At 39.9% G+C, this 17,773-nt stretch overlaps 2 protein-coding genes across 3 annotated transcripts in view; one reads left to right on the forward strand and one right to left on the reverse strand.

The window, feature by feature from the left end:
* The window catches only part of WASL (WASP like actin nucleation promoting factor), a 73,051-nt gene extending 66,482 nt beyond the window's left edge, over window positions 1-6,569 (reverse strand). The window contains exon 1 of one of the 2 annotated variants that reach the window (XM_077857179.1): window positions 6,069-6,569. In XM_077857179.1, the coding sequence (XP_077713305.1) occupies window positions 6,069-6,185 (117 nt within the window). In that variant the 5' untranslated portion in view covers window positions 6,186-6,569. The remainder of the gene's footprint in view (window positions 1-6,068) is intronic. The other variant, XM_077857178.1, reaches the window with a different exon arrangement.
* Window positions 6,184-17,773, forward strand: part of LOC144289178 (uncharacterized) — a 57,842-nt gene continuing 46,252 nt past the window's right edge. Inside the window, exons 1-2 of the mRNA XM_077857426.1 lie at window positions 6,184-6,232; window positions 6,441-6,978. Coding sequence (XP_077713552.1) covers window positions 6,184-6,232; window positions 6,441-6,978 — 587 coding nt within the window. The remainder of the gene's footprint in view (window positions 6,233-6,440; window positions 6,979-17,773) is intronic.

Genomic DNA, 17,773 nt, shown 5'->3' on the forward strand with positions numbered 1-17,773 from the left:
AGTAATTGAACTATGAAGTTACTACAAATCTTTCATTTGATTCTATTTTCTAAAGGGGACTTTTCTAGATTTGCCTCTTCAATATTACTCTAAAGCTAATTATTTCGTCTCTTTAAAAAAGGGTCACAATTCCTCTACACATTAACTCCAAAATGAAACTAATATCTAATTAATTTCACTCTCCTATATTGACATTATAGTCAATAATCCTCCATAACCTCTAAGAAGATATGATAAATAAAAACAATAATTTCTGTTATGCTATATTTGCAGATAGAGTTAAATACACCAAGCATCTTCTAATTACTAAATAAAACATAATCACTTAAAAATATTAGATTGTTCAGTCATAAACCAATAAGAGTTACCTTTACAGTTAACCATATGTGTTACTGTGGACAGACAAGAACGTATGAATTTGTTTTGCTTCCAAAATATTTACAGTGAAAAGTGACTTCTATACTAATATACTGTACTAATGCTGGCTCTATAAACTTCTAGACAGATTAATTTACAATTAATTATCTCTATCTGCTCTATTATACCTCAACTTTGAATCAGTCTTTAAAATGACCAAGTCAGTTTACTATAACTGTTCCATCTAAGACAAAAACTTCTAAAAAATCTTTTTTTACCTTCTTTCACATGTTTCTCCAAAAACAGCCAGAACACTTTAGAAGTGGCAGGTACTCCAAGTGCTGTACATACATTATAGCATTATTCGCTGAAATCCTTGAGTAAGCCCATTTTATAAATCTAGATAGTAAGGCTCAAAGTGGTTAAGAAATTTCCTTATAAACTAGGAATAATGAGAAATAGGATTTAAAACCCAAATCTAAAAAAAAAATAAAAAACCCAAATCTGCTAGATTCTTCTCAATCTCCTCCTATATTTATAATTTACCCCTTATGACCCACACTTTTATATTCACCTTTTTCCTCTGTAGTAGACAAGGTTGCCTTCCCAGCTTTGTATATTCCAAATCTCACAAATATTAATCTTCTCTTTCCATACTCATATCTCAATTCCCTACTCAAATACATTCTCAGCCCTAACTTGCCACCAGTGCTGCTTTAATTCAGGCCTTTATCAAAACAATGATCCATCTAGGCATCTCTCCCTGTAAACCAACTTAAGATTTTAAAACAGAAACAAAGTACCTATTGGACAACTACTGTTACAACCTATATTAGTTCAGCATCTGACTTAAATCATTTTGTTCTAATAAAGGAAGACTTAAGCCCAGATACAACCTGCGTCAGAAACTGAAGATTTGGGGATCCCTGGGTGGCTCAGCCGTTTAGTGCCTGCCTTCCGCCCAGGGCGTGATCCTGGAGTCCCACATCGGGCTGGCTCCCTGCATGGAGCCTGCTTCTCTCTCTGTCTGTGTCTCTGCCTCTCTCTCTCTCTCTCTCATGAATAAATAAATATTAAAAAAAAAAAATTTGAAGATTTTAATAACCTGACCAAGCAATGAGAAATGCTAAATGAGCTCCTAAGAAATAAAACAGTTAACAATTAATAAGTATTCAGTGATCTGTATGCTAGATATTATAAAAAAATATAGAAAACTACACAGGCATAAGGTCTAATCTCCCAGAATTATATATACGGTGAGAAAACAAAAAAAAAAATAATATAAGCAAGTTAAAACAAGTGCTGAGCAATCAAAAGAAATGAAGATTAAAGGTGGTTAATAAAAATGACTTCTTAAGCACCACTAAATCTTGAAACAAAACAGGTGAGCATGGCAAAAAAAAAAAAAAAGTAGCAGTCAAGGATACTAACCTCAACCATTTGGACCAAAGATGGATGTAGAGAGCTAGTATGAGATTTTTTTTTTTTTTTCTCAAGCCTTAATTTCTTTTTCAGGACTATATATATTTAACTCCACTTGACAAGTTGGCCTATACTCTATAGAAAATTAAGTTAAATCACAGTACATGAAAAAACAACAGAACTACAAAATAAGACCTGATAAATCTTGTTTTTAACTCTTCTTTATTGTCCTAAGAAAATACTACCAGCTAATGAATTACATCAGAACTATTTAAGTACAAAATACATATTTATTACATACAACTTTAATTGAAACCTCAACTTTCACTAAATCTATTTTTTTAAAGATTTATTTATTTACTTATTTATGATAGACATAGAAAAAGAAAGAGAGAGAGAGAGAGAGAGAGAGAGGGAGGGATCCCCAATAAATATATTTTTTATAACTGTGGCAAAATAGATTTAAGATTCATCTCTTGGGAACCCTGGGTGGCGCAGCGGTTTAGCGCCTGCCTTTGGCCCAGGGCATAATCCTGGAGACCCGGGATCGAATCCCACGTCGGGCTCCCGGTGCATGGAGCCTGCTTCTCCCTCTGCCTGTGTCTCTGCCTCTCTCTCTCTCTCTGTGTGACTATCATAAAAAAATAAAAATTTTAAAAAATTTTTTAAAAAAATAAAAAAAAAGATTCATCTCTTCCATGAAACCAATCACCAACCTAGAGTAATATACAAGCATATTTCCATCTAGTAAAGTATGTATGCTTCTGCCTACTTTTTCTGCTGGTGGTTTTACCTTTCTTTGACCTAATTCTCTTCCCTCACCCACTCACTAAACCTAAGGGGAATGAAATCCTGCTAAAGGCTAATTGTCCTGGAATTCCTATCAACAGTGCCTTAATTTAGGCCTTCATATCTTATGTGCACTGTTGTGAAATTACTTGATCTCCTTTGTCTCCACTCTTACAACCCTCAATCCACCTTCTATAGTGCCTTCATCTTTCTCCAAAACTTTCTAAAAGTTGTATCTGATCTTGAGCACTAACTAGTGCAATACTTCCTCAACTGTATCTCTTATACCTATGAAATATACACTGATATCTTAATGGGTTAGAGAAAGTCTGTACTAAAAAAACAAAACAAACAACAAAAAAAAACCTTTGTTTTAGTTTAACCTTAACTCACAAAATATACACCTAAGATTGAAGGGAAACATATAAACATTTCAAATGTGTTTCAAGACTACCCTATCAGAAAACAGTAAACTTCAGTTACCTTCATATATGCAAAAGTCTCCTGTTAATAAGCTTGCTAAAAATAGAAATGCCCAAGTTCCAACTCAAACCCACTGAATATTATCTAGGAATTCGGGCTAGCAATATTTGTAATCTCCACAATGTTTCTAATGCATATCTAAGTTTGAGAACCCAAGCAGATACCTTCGTTGCTCCATAACTACTTGTAGGCCCCCGACTTTCCAAGCTATTTCATTCCTCTCATCATAATCTTAAATATTCAGGTATCACCCATCCTAAAACACTTCTCATCCTCTCTCAATCTCCTAAACTTTTGTGAAAAATAGCAACATCCATATATTTAACATAAAGTCCTTCTAATCCACAAAATTAGCCCATAATATCCCTATTTTAGAAATACGAAAACCAATTCTACTACAGGAAGTAAAACAAAAAGAAAAAACAAAAGAAAAACTTGTCCTAAGTGACCAAATGAGTTGGAACTCTGGCAGGCTGACTACAAAGCCAAGATGTTTTACATTGTGACGTGCAGCCTCTTACACATTACTCTGAAGCACTTACTCATCAGTTTACATATTTGTTTCCCTTTTTAGACCTAGTAAGTTCCTTGAGGGTAGGCATCAACCCTGATTTTGACCTCAACATTTAGTTACTCAATATTGTTGAGTCAAAGAAGGAATGCAGCTCCTCCAGAACTGGGACTGTAACTATTTGTTTCATTTCTTGAACTCTTAGGGCTCTGAATATACTTCTGTCCTAACAAATTCCGGTCGACTTGTAAATGTTATTGCTGATGTTTTTAATGAGATAATGTATTTCACTATAATTTTAAACTACAAAAAGCGGCATAGTCAGCAAAGAAAAAAGGATTTTTCAAAACAAAATAGTCTTTACTCTCAAGTAACTGGAGACTTCAAATATTAATCTTCACAACAATTTCATACCACAAGAGTGTATGAAATGCCAAATTCAAAAGGTAAAGGTGATTAATAATAGATGACATAAAGATACTGAGCACTGAATACTGATGGCTTATTCAGCAATCCACTTATGCTAACCAGAAAGCAAGGCTATCTTTCTCAATCACAGTATTCTCTCACATCTTTCATTTTTCTGAAACCAGTAAACATTACAGGTAAGCATAGAGCAATTAGTCAGTGTACTAGTGTTTGAATATAATGTCCTTCCTGCCTAAGCTTAATGTGTCTGGTATGTAAAACGTAAAACAACTATTTCCTTTCTGATACAGATCATATAGCAAATGAAACTAAAACAAAAAAATTTTAATTTTTTTTTCATTTGCAGATATTGTAACAGTTTAAAGAGCTGGAGCTTTTCCTAAATCGAAAATATACAAAAATTAGTGCTGCTTTAAGAATCTCACACACTAATTATACCAAGTTTTGGTGGGGAAAAAAAAAAGAACTGATTATTCCTTTTGCACCATTTTTTGAAATAAATCAATAACAAGTAAGAAAAAAACCCTTCTAAAACAACATGATGTAGTGGAAACTACAGCAGACTAGGCATCCAAAGTCCTGGCTTTCTAGTTCTGGTTACCTACTAAACTGCTGTGTGACTTGGGGTTCACTGGCTCAGTTTTCTCATTTGTTCAAAAGCGAGGGAGGGAGGGGACACGGACACACACGACAGTTGATTGTCTTTAAAACTGTTGCCCAAAATTTTGATTTTAAGCCAGTCCTCTTATTTCATTCTTCTAATCAGTAAAATACCAGGCCCGTCTGAATTGAAGGTAATGATTCAATCTCCAAGAGGATACAAAAAGGCTGACTCCTATAAAGTTAACAATTAACCCATAGAGTAACTTTCCAGAAATTGTCTATCCTAACTTCTTAAACAGATAGATGTAGCCTCGTTTGACATATTTAACACTACTAACAGAAGCTGTAAAATGGTACTGCTCTGTTGACATTTCAGTAGGGGTTTCCTGGTTTCCAGTGGCACATACTATGCAGGTGCTAAGACGCAAAGAGGGGAGACAGGGACCCAAACAGCATTTCAGCAAACTCGACTACAGTTCAACGGAGCCACAGCAGTAAGATGCAGCCAGACGAGGCCTACACCACAGAGCAGAACCTCCCCACCCCCAGAAGTGCCAGCAGCCAATGTAATGAATGCTTCCGTCAACAACACACATTCCCCTTCCCACAGCAGAACTGCTTGCTCCCAACCGGCCATCTGGGGTTGGAACAGGCCGCACAGCACCAACCTAAGAATCACTCTCAGGCCCCAAAAGGCCACGAACTACTAGAGACTGTGGTTCTCCTGCGCATGGTCGTGGGGAGAGCAGCACCTCCTCCCACCAATGAAGGGTTAAAAAAAAAAAAAAAATCAGTGGAGAGGAGAGCAGAAACCAGGCCTGGTGAGGCTGCTGGAGGAAAAAAAAAAAAAAAAAAACGCTGTTTCTCTGCAATGGGGGGCAGCAACATTCCCTGCCCTCATTCTGAACCGATGCAATCGACTTCACTTTCTCCTGGGAGCCTAAACGGGGATCAAAAACCCCCATTCTGGCCCGCTTCATTCATATCCGGGCTTCATTCCCCGATCTACCCACTTCTGAAACCTCTGCCATTGTGAAAGAAGGTAGCCTCCTCCCCACCCCCAGATCAAGCGGCAGGAGGTGAAACAAGGGCCAGTACGGACGCCCGGTTTTTAAGATCCAGCAGCTCGTGCAGGAATAAAATCTCCTCTTGGCCTGAGAGCAAAGTTTGAGCCAGCAGCAAGGGCGCAGACCTGGGCCCGGCCAGGAGGGGTTCCAGGGCGGGCCTGCGGAGGTGACACTTCCCTGCTCACGGTCAGCTTCGGGAGGCGGGGGGCGGCGGCGGCGGCGGCGGCGGCGGCGGCGGCGCCGGCCCGCACCGCCCGCACCCGCCGCGCCGGGCTGGCTGGAGGCCTGGCGGCGGCCGGACCCTCCCCGCGCCGCTCCCGCCTTCGTCCCCGCTCCCGCTTCCCGGCCCTCGTGCCCGGGCCCGTGAGGTATCGTCGGGGATGGCGACGCGGGTCTCGGCCACTGACCACACATTTCTTGCCGAGGAAGGTGAAGAGGGACTCATTCTCCTGCGGGGTGAGCAGCAAGGACCCCACGTTGGTGACCCTCCGCGGCGGCGGCGGCTGCTGCTGGCCCGAGCTCATGGTTTCGCCGGCGGGGCTGAGCGTCCGGGGCCGTCTCCGGCGAGCAGGCGAGCGCTCTCTCCCCTCTCGGTGACAGGGGTGGGAGGAGGGGAATCAGAGGCGCAGCATCTCGCAGCTCCTCGGGCGCGGGGAGGAGGAGGAGGAGGAGGAGGCCGCGGGAAGGAGGAGCCAACGACGGGCCGCGCAAAGAAAGGGAAGCTCCCGGCTCCCGCCCGGCGAGTCCCAGGCCGGATGGTCGTTGACCTCGTACTCCAGCGACTGCGCTAAACTCCCAACTCCTCCTCCAACCCTCCTGCGGCGGCGGCGGCGGCGGCAGCGGCGGCGGTGGCGGCCGCACAATCCAACATGGCTGCGGGGGCGGACGAGACCACAGGACGCAGGACGCGGGGGAGCGCGCCGGAAACGCGCGGCTGCGGGCCGGGCCCGGGAGAAGCGCCCCCCCCCCCACGCCGCGGCCGGCCCACCGCGCCGGCTCAGGCCCCGCCCACTTCCGGCCGGGGCGCGGGCGCGTGGGCGGGGGCGGGGATCGCGCGTGCGGGCCCCTGCTCCCGTGCTGGTTTCTGCGGGGCTTGGGCCGGGCGGCCGCCGTCTGCCAAAAACAGAAGTGGCCCGCGCGAGTTCTGCGGACGCACACCTTGGCGAAGCGTTTGTGCGGCCCCAGGTCCCCCTTCCCCGGAATGGCTCTTATTTGGGGGGCGCAGAAGCCGGACGTTCTTACTGCAGGTCAAAAGGATCTGGAGACGGAAGACGGGAAAGTGACGCGCTCCCCTGTGCTCCTGGGTCGGAGCTGCAGGTGCCGGGGGTTTCTCAAACTTTGTGCAAACTTCAGCAGTGGGTGTAGAGGAACACACAGGCCTCTCTCCCGGAGTTGTGAAAGAGCTTGCTGATGGATGTTAACAAAAACCAAACGCACTTAAAATTTTCTACCGCTCGCCTGGAGTGTTGCGTGGGATGAGTGTATTGAGAACATTTAAATTCAGGCTCTTTTCTCTGAAGTGCCCTGAACACGTTTTTCCCCATCTTGAAAATTGGAAAATATTCTCCCCCCCCCCACCTTCTCATCTTTCTATTCCTATTTAATAAAGGTGTAGTATAGAGATAACTAAACCTACTTCTAAGTAGTAAAATTTACCCGGAAAGCATACGTGAAATACCTGATGGACGGTGGTTACTCAAACATTACTTGCTCTATAGTCCTTATCTTCCCTTTGCCTATGGTTTGCTTCCCTTCCCTTAGCTAAGGATCAAAAGTGGAGTTGAAATGTGTATTTTTTATCTTTGTGCTATCTAAGCATGAAATTTCAAAAAACTGTAGCATTTAGAACTCTCTGTATTTCTTCAAATGTATAGTGGTAAATTGGGGGCATAATTTCTTAGCAGAATTTCTACTTAGGCTATATAGGATGCCGCATGGACGATATATGTACTATTATGTCAAAATTACAAAACTTTTAAAAACTATAAATCTAGAGACAATCATTTGTTCCTAATACTATCTTTATAATATTAAATACTATTTTATCATATTATGTTTTTTCTTTCTTTCTTTCTTTCTTTCTTTCTTTCTTTCTTTCTTTCTTTCTTTCTTTCTTTTCTTATGATTTTATTTATTTGTTCATAACAGACACACACAGAGAGAGAGAGGCAGAGACACAGGCAGAGGGAGAAGCAGGCTCCATGCAGGGAGCCCGACGTGGGACTCGATCCCGGGTCTCCAGGATCACACCCCCGGCTGAAGGCCGCGCTAAAGCACTGAGCCACCGGGGCTGCCCCATATTATATTTTCTAAGTTTTTTTTTTTTTTTTTTTTTTTTTTTATGATAGTCACAGAGAGAGAAAGAGAGGCAGAGGCACAGGCAGAGGGAGAAGCAGGCTCCATGCACCGGGAGCCCGACGTGGGATTCGATCCCGGGTCTCCAGGATCGCGCCCTGGGCCAAAGGTAGGCGCTAAACCGCTGCGCCACCCAGGGATCCCCCTATTTTCTAATACTAATTTTGTTCGTTAGTAAAAACTGAAAGGCAGCGATTTTTATGCTAGTATGCTAGCTTTTGAAAGCTTATAAACAACCCAACTATTTTGAAGATGGGAGACACATGGAAGAGGGCTACAGGAAAAAGCAGGCAGCATGGGAGGCTAGTTGAAGGGACAGCAGCTGTGAGCTAACTATTGGGTTCCAATCATTCACAACCTCTTGTTAGCTTAGACTATGTATTGTTTCAATTGCTTTTTTTTTTTTCTTTCAGGAGATATTAAATGGCTTATCTATTTCTAGGTGCAGTTTTCTATTTGCCCCTGTCTTTTTTGTTTAAAAATTATAACCACCATAGACTTTTTTCTCAAGCCCAAATCATTTCTTTAACTTGGACTCAAAATTTGAAATATATTTTGTGCACAAAATTGCAACCTAAGTTCTTATTTTTTACCCCTTTGTTGTTATTTTTGCTTTTCTTTGGCCTTTTTCCAACACCCTGTTCTTAAATGTGGAAAATGTTACCGTGAACATTACGTTGGAAATATGACTTCCTTATTCTTAGGAGCATGTGAGCAAGCAACATTTGGGGTTTTCCCTTCTTACCGTGCATACAAGGATTTTATTTTCCCATGTTCATCCCCATACCAAGCAGTAGCAGTTTGATTTGTTTCAAAGTTTTAGCAAGTCTCTTGTTTCATTCTTGATAGCATATCCTCTATTTGGCAGAACGCAAGACATCTTTCTCTCTGTTTTCTTTGGCAAGTTATTTTCTTATCTCAAATTCTTTTTATCCAGTTTGAGAGATTGGATTTGGTCCAGGAAATAAGAAGGATTCTATTTCCCTTCCATTAAGTATCTTGAAATTTATAAGCTAGGTTAAGAAGACTGTAAGGATTTTATCTTCTTATATGTATAAAATGCATATGCTATATTAAAATGTCTATGAAGATAAGTAAGAATAAGGCAGTTCTTAAATTTAATTTCTTCCATTTGACTTTCCGGCCGAAAATCTATTCTACTTTTATTTTCTTCTTTTTTGCTATGACCCTTTAAGGAAAAGTCCTCATTTTAACAGAAAACGTTAGGGTAGCTTATTTATGGAAATGAGGGCATAATTTCAGAAGTATTCCCTGCCATTATCATTATACTTTGCAAATTTCTCTTTTGTTAATCCACTTTTCTTCACAAATATCACTGTTTACATACTGTTACAAGTCCTTTGAAACACTCTGTTCTCCTTACTAATGTTAATAATTTAAAATGTAGTGACACCCATCATTGCAGAGGAATGTGGAGGTAGCCACACACAGGAATCAATTGCATTGAGCAGCCATTGTAGCTATAATTACCAGTACTGACTAGCTGCTTTACTTGGCAGAATGGAGTTTAGAGACAGAACCCCAGCCAACCTGGATACTGCAGGGGTGATGAATGTGATTTCTACCATGCAACCTCCAAGTTCCTTGGGTTTAAAATGCTCACGTTGTCTATGTTTAAGTAAATGTTGTTTATAACAATGTTTAAGAGAATTTGTCCTAGTACTTTCTCTCATTAAATGTTGCATGTTTTGTTTTTCACCAACTAAAATCTTAAAAAGCAAGCTAGCAAACTATTTTCCCTTCCCTCTTCCTTTTATTTTTATTTTTAGAGAGGGAGCAGGTAGGAGGGACACAGGGAGATGGAGAGAGAATCTTAAGCAGGTTCCATACCCAGCACACAGCCCCACACATGGCTCAAATGTCAACCCTGAGATCATGACTCCAGGCAAAATCAAGAGGCAGACACTAACTGAGCCACCCAGGCATCCTCCCCTCTTTCTCTTAAATTCATTTTGTGTCTAAGCCTCTCTGGAGCTTACCTTTTTAAGAAATAAATTTTATTTATAATTCTGATTTCTTACTGATGTTAGTAGAAAATATTCATGTTAGCAAACTACAGTGATAGTCACTACCACTATATGGCATAATCTCCAGATACCTTTATTGAAGAAATTATTTAAACATCTAAGTATGTTATAGTTCCCAGCGTGCTGCTTACTGGCTTTTTTCACCACTGCTCTTTAAAGTTAATGAATATTCAGTGGTTCTCAGTTTAATTATTTCAGACAAGAAGGGAAAAACATTGGTTCCTTTATTTAAATGTACTCGATATCGATCTACCTTGATTGAATTAGTAGACACATTGGATACTTGTGATGCCGTGTATCCCCATTACCTCATTAAAATTATCCAGGTAAAGGATACAGTCTTCTCTATCATGTAATGTGTTGTTGTTGTTATACTGATTTTCTATTTCAATAATTTTTGTGTTTTTATCACTCTTCTACTTCAGGCTTCATAATTACTAGTTCTCTTCCCATTTCAGAGTGGAAGTCTAGGCTTGTATATTTTTTTAATGAGATAATTGTTTCATGTCTTCCAGATTCTTTAACGACTCTAAAATCCCTCTCTGTACTATTTTCTAGGTAACCAAATGTATCAGGAATCGATTAGATGTATTTCTGTTGTTTTTATTAATCAGAGACCTCTCTCCCGGAGGCTTCCCCCATCCTATGGGAATCTAGACTGTTGCGCTCTCTCTCTCTCTCTCTCTCTTTTTTAAAGATTTTACTTATTTATTAGAGCACGAACAAGGAGAGGAGGGGCAGAGGGGCAGAGAGAGGCAGACTCCCGCTGAGCAGGGAGCCCAATGTGGGGCTGGATTCCAGGACCCTGAGATCATGACCCGAGCCAAAGGCAGACGCTCACCTGACTGAGCCACCCGGGTGCCCTGTTACTCTCTTGACTGCATACATGGTTGTTATCTGAGATTTCCCGTCAACCCTTTTATGTGTTGGGCCCTCTGTTTCTGGATCCTACATCATCTACATTGGTTTAATTCCCTTATTTTGGTAGTGTACATCCATTAGTGGTTTCCTTAGGAAAAAAAGTAGTAGAAAGTAAAATTTTGGACACCTTGCATGTCAGATAATGTCTTATTCTAATCTCACCCTTGACTGACAGTTTAACAGGTTATAGGTTTCAGAATGAAAATCAGTTTTCTTCAAAATTTGAAGGTATTATTCCATTGGTTTCTTATGTTCAACATTGCCAGACATATGTGGTGTTATTCTGATTCTGATCCTTGGTGCGTGATTTTTTATTATCTCCAGAAGCTTTAGAATCTTCTCTTTGCTCATGGAATTTTGAAATCTGATGTTGTATATTCGTGGCTTTTTAAAATATATACATTCCTTGTACTAGGTATTCCAAAGGCTTTTTCTATCTAAAAACTCATGTTCTTTGGTACTAAAAATTTTTCTTATGTTACTTTCTCATCATTTTCTACACAGTTTTTCTCTTCTCTTTCGGAATACCTGTTGGTCAAACATTAAACTTCCTAGTGCATTCCTTACACAACTAGAAACTACACATAAATTTCACTCTAGAATTGAACTCCAGTGAACTCTCACCTGTCATCATCTCTGGACACAGACACCATAAATCCACTTTTAACATTGGGAACAAGAAACTAGAATCTCTTCTAAGTTTCTAAAAGCCATATATTTCTTTTCTTTCTTTTTTTAAAGCTCTATATTTCTGCTGCCACCTTTGCCAGAGTGGATTCCTTGTGCCACCCCTTCTTTGTGCTTTCAAATCACATGGATTTGTCTGTTTAGAGAAAAGTCTCATACCTGTGCCCTAGCTGCAAGAGAGACTGAGATGTCAGGTTGAACTTTAGGGATCTGCAGATTCATAAGGTCAAAAAGTCCCTAAATATAGGAAGAATATTTGTAGGCACTTATGAGCAAGTTGGTTCGGTTGGAGAGAAAGTGGCAATAGACAGAACTTTAGGATGCTGGATGACTAGAGAGAAGGTCTTTTTATTTTATTTATTTATTTATTTTTAAAGATTTTATTTATTCATGAGAGACACAGAGAGAGTCAGAGACACAGGCAGAGGGAGAAGCAGGCTCCATGCAGGGAGCCCGATATGGGACTCAATCCGGGGACTCTAGGAGAGAAGGTCTTTTTAAAGACAAAACAATAATATCAAATATAAGCTGTATTTGCTTTCTAATTTTATGAAGGTGATAGCATTTGTATACTACATTACTTGCATATCACATACATGAAGAATCATAAAATCGTCTCTAGGAAATAAGCAGTCCTCCTCATTCCTTTTTTTTCTTTAATAAGAATTAGCAATGCCCCTGGCCTCCCTCCCCCTGCCCATGCAAGTTAACTAGGTTTGTCCTTAGAAAGTTAGTCATGGCTAATTGGATTGGTACACTAAGATTATTCACTTTGATGTCATTTATCTATGAATAGATGCTTAGCCAGTCCATTAAAGAAAACTGTCGTGTGTCATCTTAATATATCATAATATGCTATCAAAGCCAGTGATATACAAATTTTCTATTTGGTAAATATAATTACTTTGTAAATGTATGTCTCCTCCGTTATTAGCCTGAAGGCTCTCTGAAAGCTGGAATTGTGTCTTATTTATCTTGTTATTTTCTTATTCTTAATATTGAACCTATATAGTATTAAATGTGTATTCTTAGATCAAATGATCACCTCTGACTCAAAAAACAAGATATGAATATTTCTCATAAGGTACAAAGATATACATGCTCTGAAATCAAGACAAAAAAAACTTACTGACTTGTCCAAACTCTTCCAGACAGTACTAATCATATAGTATTCAAAGAGTATCTAGAAAGAAAATACAATACACAGAAATCTGCATACAACCTAGTGGGAGCAGGGAGAGGGATTGTAACTTGCAATAGACAGGGGTGGCCCTCACTGTAGGTGGCACAGCAAAGTAATTCAAGTCCAGAGCATGAAGTGTTTTTTTTTTTTTTTTTTTTTTCCTGAGCAGTATCCAGGGGCCTAGTTTGGAGAAATGTGGGATCTGTTTTTAGGGATTTCTAGGAATAATAGATTTTAGCATGAATCAATTGCCAGAAATCAAGATCTGACTTGGTCTGGGAAAGCAACACTGAAAGCAAGTCTAGTACCCAGGTGTATTAAAAACTGAAGTAAGGGGACACCTCAGTGGTTCAGTGGTTGAGCGTCTGCCTTCAGCTCAGGGTGCGATCTTGGGGTTCCTGGGATCAAGTCCCATATCAGGCTCCCCACAGGGAGCCTGCTTCTCCCTCTGCCTATGTCTCTGCCTCTCTCTGTGTCTCTCATGAATAAATAAATAAAATCTTAAAAAAAAAAAAAAAAAAGAAGTACAAGGACCAGGACAAAAAGTCAGACTGGCCATCCTTAGGAATTAGGAGAGATAGACTAGTAGTTCTCAAAATGTGGTTCCTCCAACCAGTGGCAAAAGAATCACCTGGGAACTTGTTGTAAATACAAATTCTCGGGCCCCATTCTTGAGTTAGAAATTGAATCAGAAACAATGGGGGCAGAACCCATGAGTCTATATTTTAAAAAGCCCTTCTGGAGATTATCAAGAGGACATCAAGGGAGTTAAATTTACTACCACCACCAACTACCTTCCTCCCCCTCCTCATCATATAAGGTATACAGAATTCTACACACTGTATCTGAATCCCATTCCTTTTTGGGGAGGGAACTATAAAAACCACTGGGGTTTATTCTTGTCAGTTTAAGGCCTAGATAATATAGTATCTGTAGGCACAATGTCTTCATTGTTCACATCTGGCAAAATAGCTGCTAGGGCAAATGGATTAGCTATTCCAATCTGAGTACTAATATTAACTGGCCAGGTAATCTTAGTAAAGTCACTTCTGTATGCTTCCATTTCTGATTTCTGAAATGAAAGGAATGAATTGATGGTTGCTAAGGTCCTTTGCAGCTTAAAATTATATAATCAGTCCCATATTTTTTGGAATGAAAAGATATCCAGTATTTTTTTTAAATGGGAAAAAAGGCAACGCATTAGAGAACATAAGCAATACTATTTTTTTCGTTACTGCAAATGCCCTTTGGTGGCATAAAAATGAATATATAAGTCTTACAATAAGCCCACCTCTATTGCAAGAGGGGCTGGTAAGAATTTCAATCCCCTAAGGATAACAATCCTATTTCTAATTATCACAGCAAAAAGGAATGGGTAATTGGTGACTATGGTTTCATGGAAATGTCACTCTAATATGTATCATTTATATTCAAAACTAGATTGTATAAAACTTGATAATTGCTAAATCAGTCATGCTTCTCAATTTCCCATGACTGGGAGTTAATAATAGTTTTTTGTTTTTTTTTTTTTTTTTTTAGTAGATGAGAAAAACATTGAAGAGTCAAGAATTTAGCCAGAGTTAATGGTTATATTATAATAAATGCCTTATTCCATGTTTGGAAATCTTTCAGCTCAAATCATTGTGTTAGAGGACCTTAGCAATTATATAGTTCAAATTCCTCTTTGATCTATGCCTAAAAACGGAAAAAGCAAAAAAGTGTAAGAATATGTAGATATATTTGGTTTGCTACATAGCAATAGCTGTTGATTAAATTTATCTAAAAATTCCATTGAAATGCAGCATAATATAATGAAAATAACGTAGAAATTATAGTCTGACCTCTATTGATGACCAACTCTGCAATAGTCAAATTGATTTCACTGTACCTCATTTTTCTCATCTGTAAAATGGAAATAATACCTATCCATGGGATTGTGGTAGGGAGTAAAATTGAAATTATGAGTATAACAGCACCTGCTACCAACGTGGCCTTTAATTGTTGCTCAGAAAATGTAGCTATTACTACTAGACAGAACTAAAGTTCTATATAAAAAAATAAAAATAAAATAAAATTCTATATAAACATGCATAACCTGAAAACCCTATAGCATGTAGATCAAATTTTAAAACATTTCCCTGCTATTTTCTCAATTCTCAAATTTCTCATCTAAGAAAAATATTTTGCCAATCTCATCAAGAAGTACAAATTTGCCATTTGTTTTAAGATTGAATCCTTAAATCTTAATATTAGATTACTAATTATATCTTATTATTTAAATCATTACTATCTTCCTCCAGAATCTATTTGTCCTTCTGTAGAGGTTTAAAAATTCCTATAATTACTGCTTGTATTATACCGGGTTTCCTAGAAGCAGAGTCTGAGATAGGGATTCAGGCACGCATGATTTATGGAGGGACTGTTCTTTGGGAAGCACTCAGTAACAAAATGAAGGAAGCTTCAAGGGGAAAGAGAAATAAGTCTGGCCTTAGCCTCATCCGGAGGATGAGGCTCTGAAGTATAAATACTGCACAGAAATGTCACCTTGAGGCAAGAGGATCAGCCTTTTGTGGGTCACATATTTACACACCCAGCCATTGGCTTTGGGAGGAGGGAGCAGTTTAGGTGGTGATGTCCACTAGCCAAAAGCAATGTCACGTCTCTGGAGAAGAGAAGCAACTGTGAGTTGTTAGCACTTTCGACACTGGGAGCTGGATGCATGGATTGGTCAAGGAGATGGGGGAGGTAGGCCAACACTATCGTTCCTTCCTGGAAGGTTTCTAAATCCATGATTTGTCCTTTGCACTCACAGCATGCTGATTAATCATTTCTAGATTTTTATCAGCTGAAATCTAGTTCATGTTCTACAGCCAGGTCATGGGCCTTGGCACCCAGAGGGGGCACTTTTTGCTAATTCCTACAAAAGCACTGAATAGGCTAGTGACAGCGCTTGAAGCATAAGCTGCAAGTGAAGGGCCTCAGTATAGACTGCTCGGCAGGGCCAGAAAGGCAATACTAACAAATAAACGTTTAAGGAAAAAAAAATAATACCTAGATACAAATTTTCCTTTCATCAAAGCCCAATAACTGCTTTTCTCGTTTGAGAAAGCACTTAATCTTGATTTCATCACTTAATCTTGATTTCACGTGTTACCAGTGAAACGCAATCATTTCTTAGTCTCTAAAGCATCTGGAGGTTTATATTTTGTTTGGGTTAGACTCTTGCCTTTGGCTCTAACTCTGGAGTATTGTGAGACTTCAGAAAAACTTTGGCAATCAAAAACCCACAGAGGGGCACCTGGATGGCTCAGTTGGTTAAGCATCTACCTTAACCTCGGGTCACAATCTCGGGGTCCTGAAATTGAGCCCCATGGTCAGCTCCCTGCTCACTGGGGAGTCTGCTTCTCCTTCTTCTTCTCCTCCTCCCCACAATCCCCAACATGTGCTCTCTTTCTCAAATAAATAAAATGAAGAAAAAAGATAGCGATGCTCATATTAGTCGTGGTCTAACTAAGGAATCATAAATGAAGTATTTAAGACAGAATACATTTAACCAGGATATTGTTTCCACAGGTGCTAGGAATGCTGAGAAACCAAAGAGGGAAGAGTAGAAACAGAGATTAGCAGAAAGAGAAAGTCACTAGAATTTCCTCTCAGGGGGAACCAGAGATACCTGGCGTTAGCTGGATCCTCAGCTGGTCTACTCAGTGGAAGCTCTCTACTGTCAGAGACCATCTCCAGAAAAGAAGGGGAGAAATTTCTTGACTTCTCTCTTTCTCTAGTCCTCCAGTCCTGAAAGGGCCTGAACCTAGCTGGAAATCAGCTGATTTGGAATTGAACCTCTGTAGGAGTCACCCCATTACAATAAGAACAGAACAGAGGAAGGGTGATAAAATTGGTTTGATAGCAAATTCTTAAAGACAGGTATGATATTATTTGCTAAAATAACCTTAGAAAGTTGTATGTAGCCTCCTAAGTTCCCAGTCCCTATGTCTCTCTCAGAGATAGCAGGATATGTATATATTTCCAAATTCATTTTCTCTTGACTGGATTTTTCTCATTCAGAGTTTCTACTCATTACTAGCTTTTATTTATTTTTTTTAAGATTTTTATTTATTTACTCATGAGAGACACAGAGAAGAGAGAGGCAGAGACACTGGCAGAGAAGCAGGCTTTCCGCAGGGAGGCCAATGTGGGACTTGATCCCAGGACCCCAAGATCATGCCCTGAGCCAAAGGCAGACACTCAACCACTGAGCCACTCAGGCGTCTCTCATTACTAGCTTTTAAATAATTTACTGACAATCGGATTCCACATAATATCTTTACTCTTCCATTTTCCTATAGCACATACCTGTTCTACAAAAGCTAATGTCCATACTGTCAAGTAGTGGTAGCCATGTTTATATTTTGTGACCTTGCCCTTAGAGAGTCAAATATAAGGTCTAAGACCCTCCTGAACATAGAAAATTGGACCAGGGCTGAACACCTAATCTCAGCTGGGCCAATCGAATTTGTTTCCTGAGATCTGGGAATGATATGTTCTAGATGCTAGCGCATGGTAACTGCATCAACTGAAGAATGCAAGGAATGTGTGGTAGCCATTTTCTGCTGGAATTTTCAGAGAGAAATTAAAATGAAGCAGACTTACAGAAAGAAGCAAAGATGGGAGCTCATGTGACCCCCAGACAGGGAGATCCAAGAAGAGTAGCCTGTATCGCTGCTAGCAGTCTAGTTCCTAGCTGCGGCCCAGTAGGGCTTCTACTCTTGGATACTGAAGATACCCATTATCCTATATAAATGCCTCTTTTTTGCCTTATTCCAGGGAAGGGGGAGGTACTATTACCTGTGACTAAAAGATCCTTGCTAAAGCTAACATTTTAACTAATTTAAACAAGGTAGTTTAAAAATTAAGTTAC

Source organism: Canis aureus, chromosome 18 (genome assembly GCF_053574225.1).
Source record: "Canis aureus isolate CA01 chromosome 18, VMU_Caureus_v.1.0, whole genome shotgun sequence".
Taxonomy (NCBI): Eukaryota; Metazoa; Chordata; class Mammalia; order Carnivora; family Canidae; genus Canis; species Canis aureus.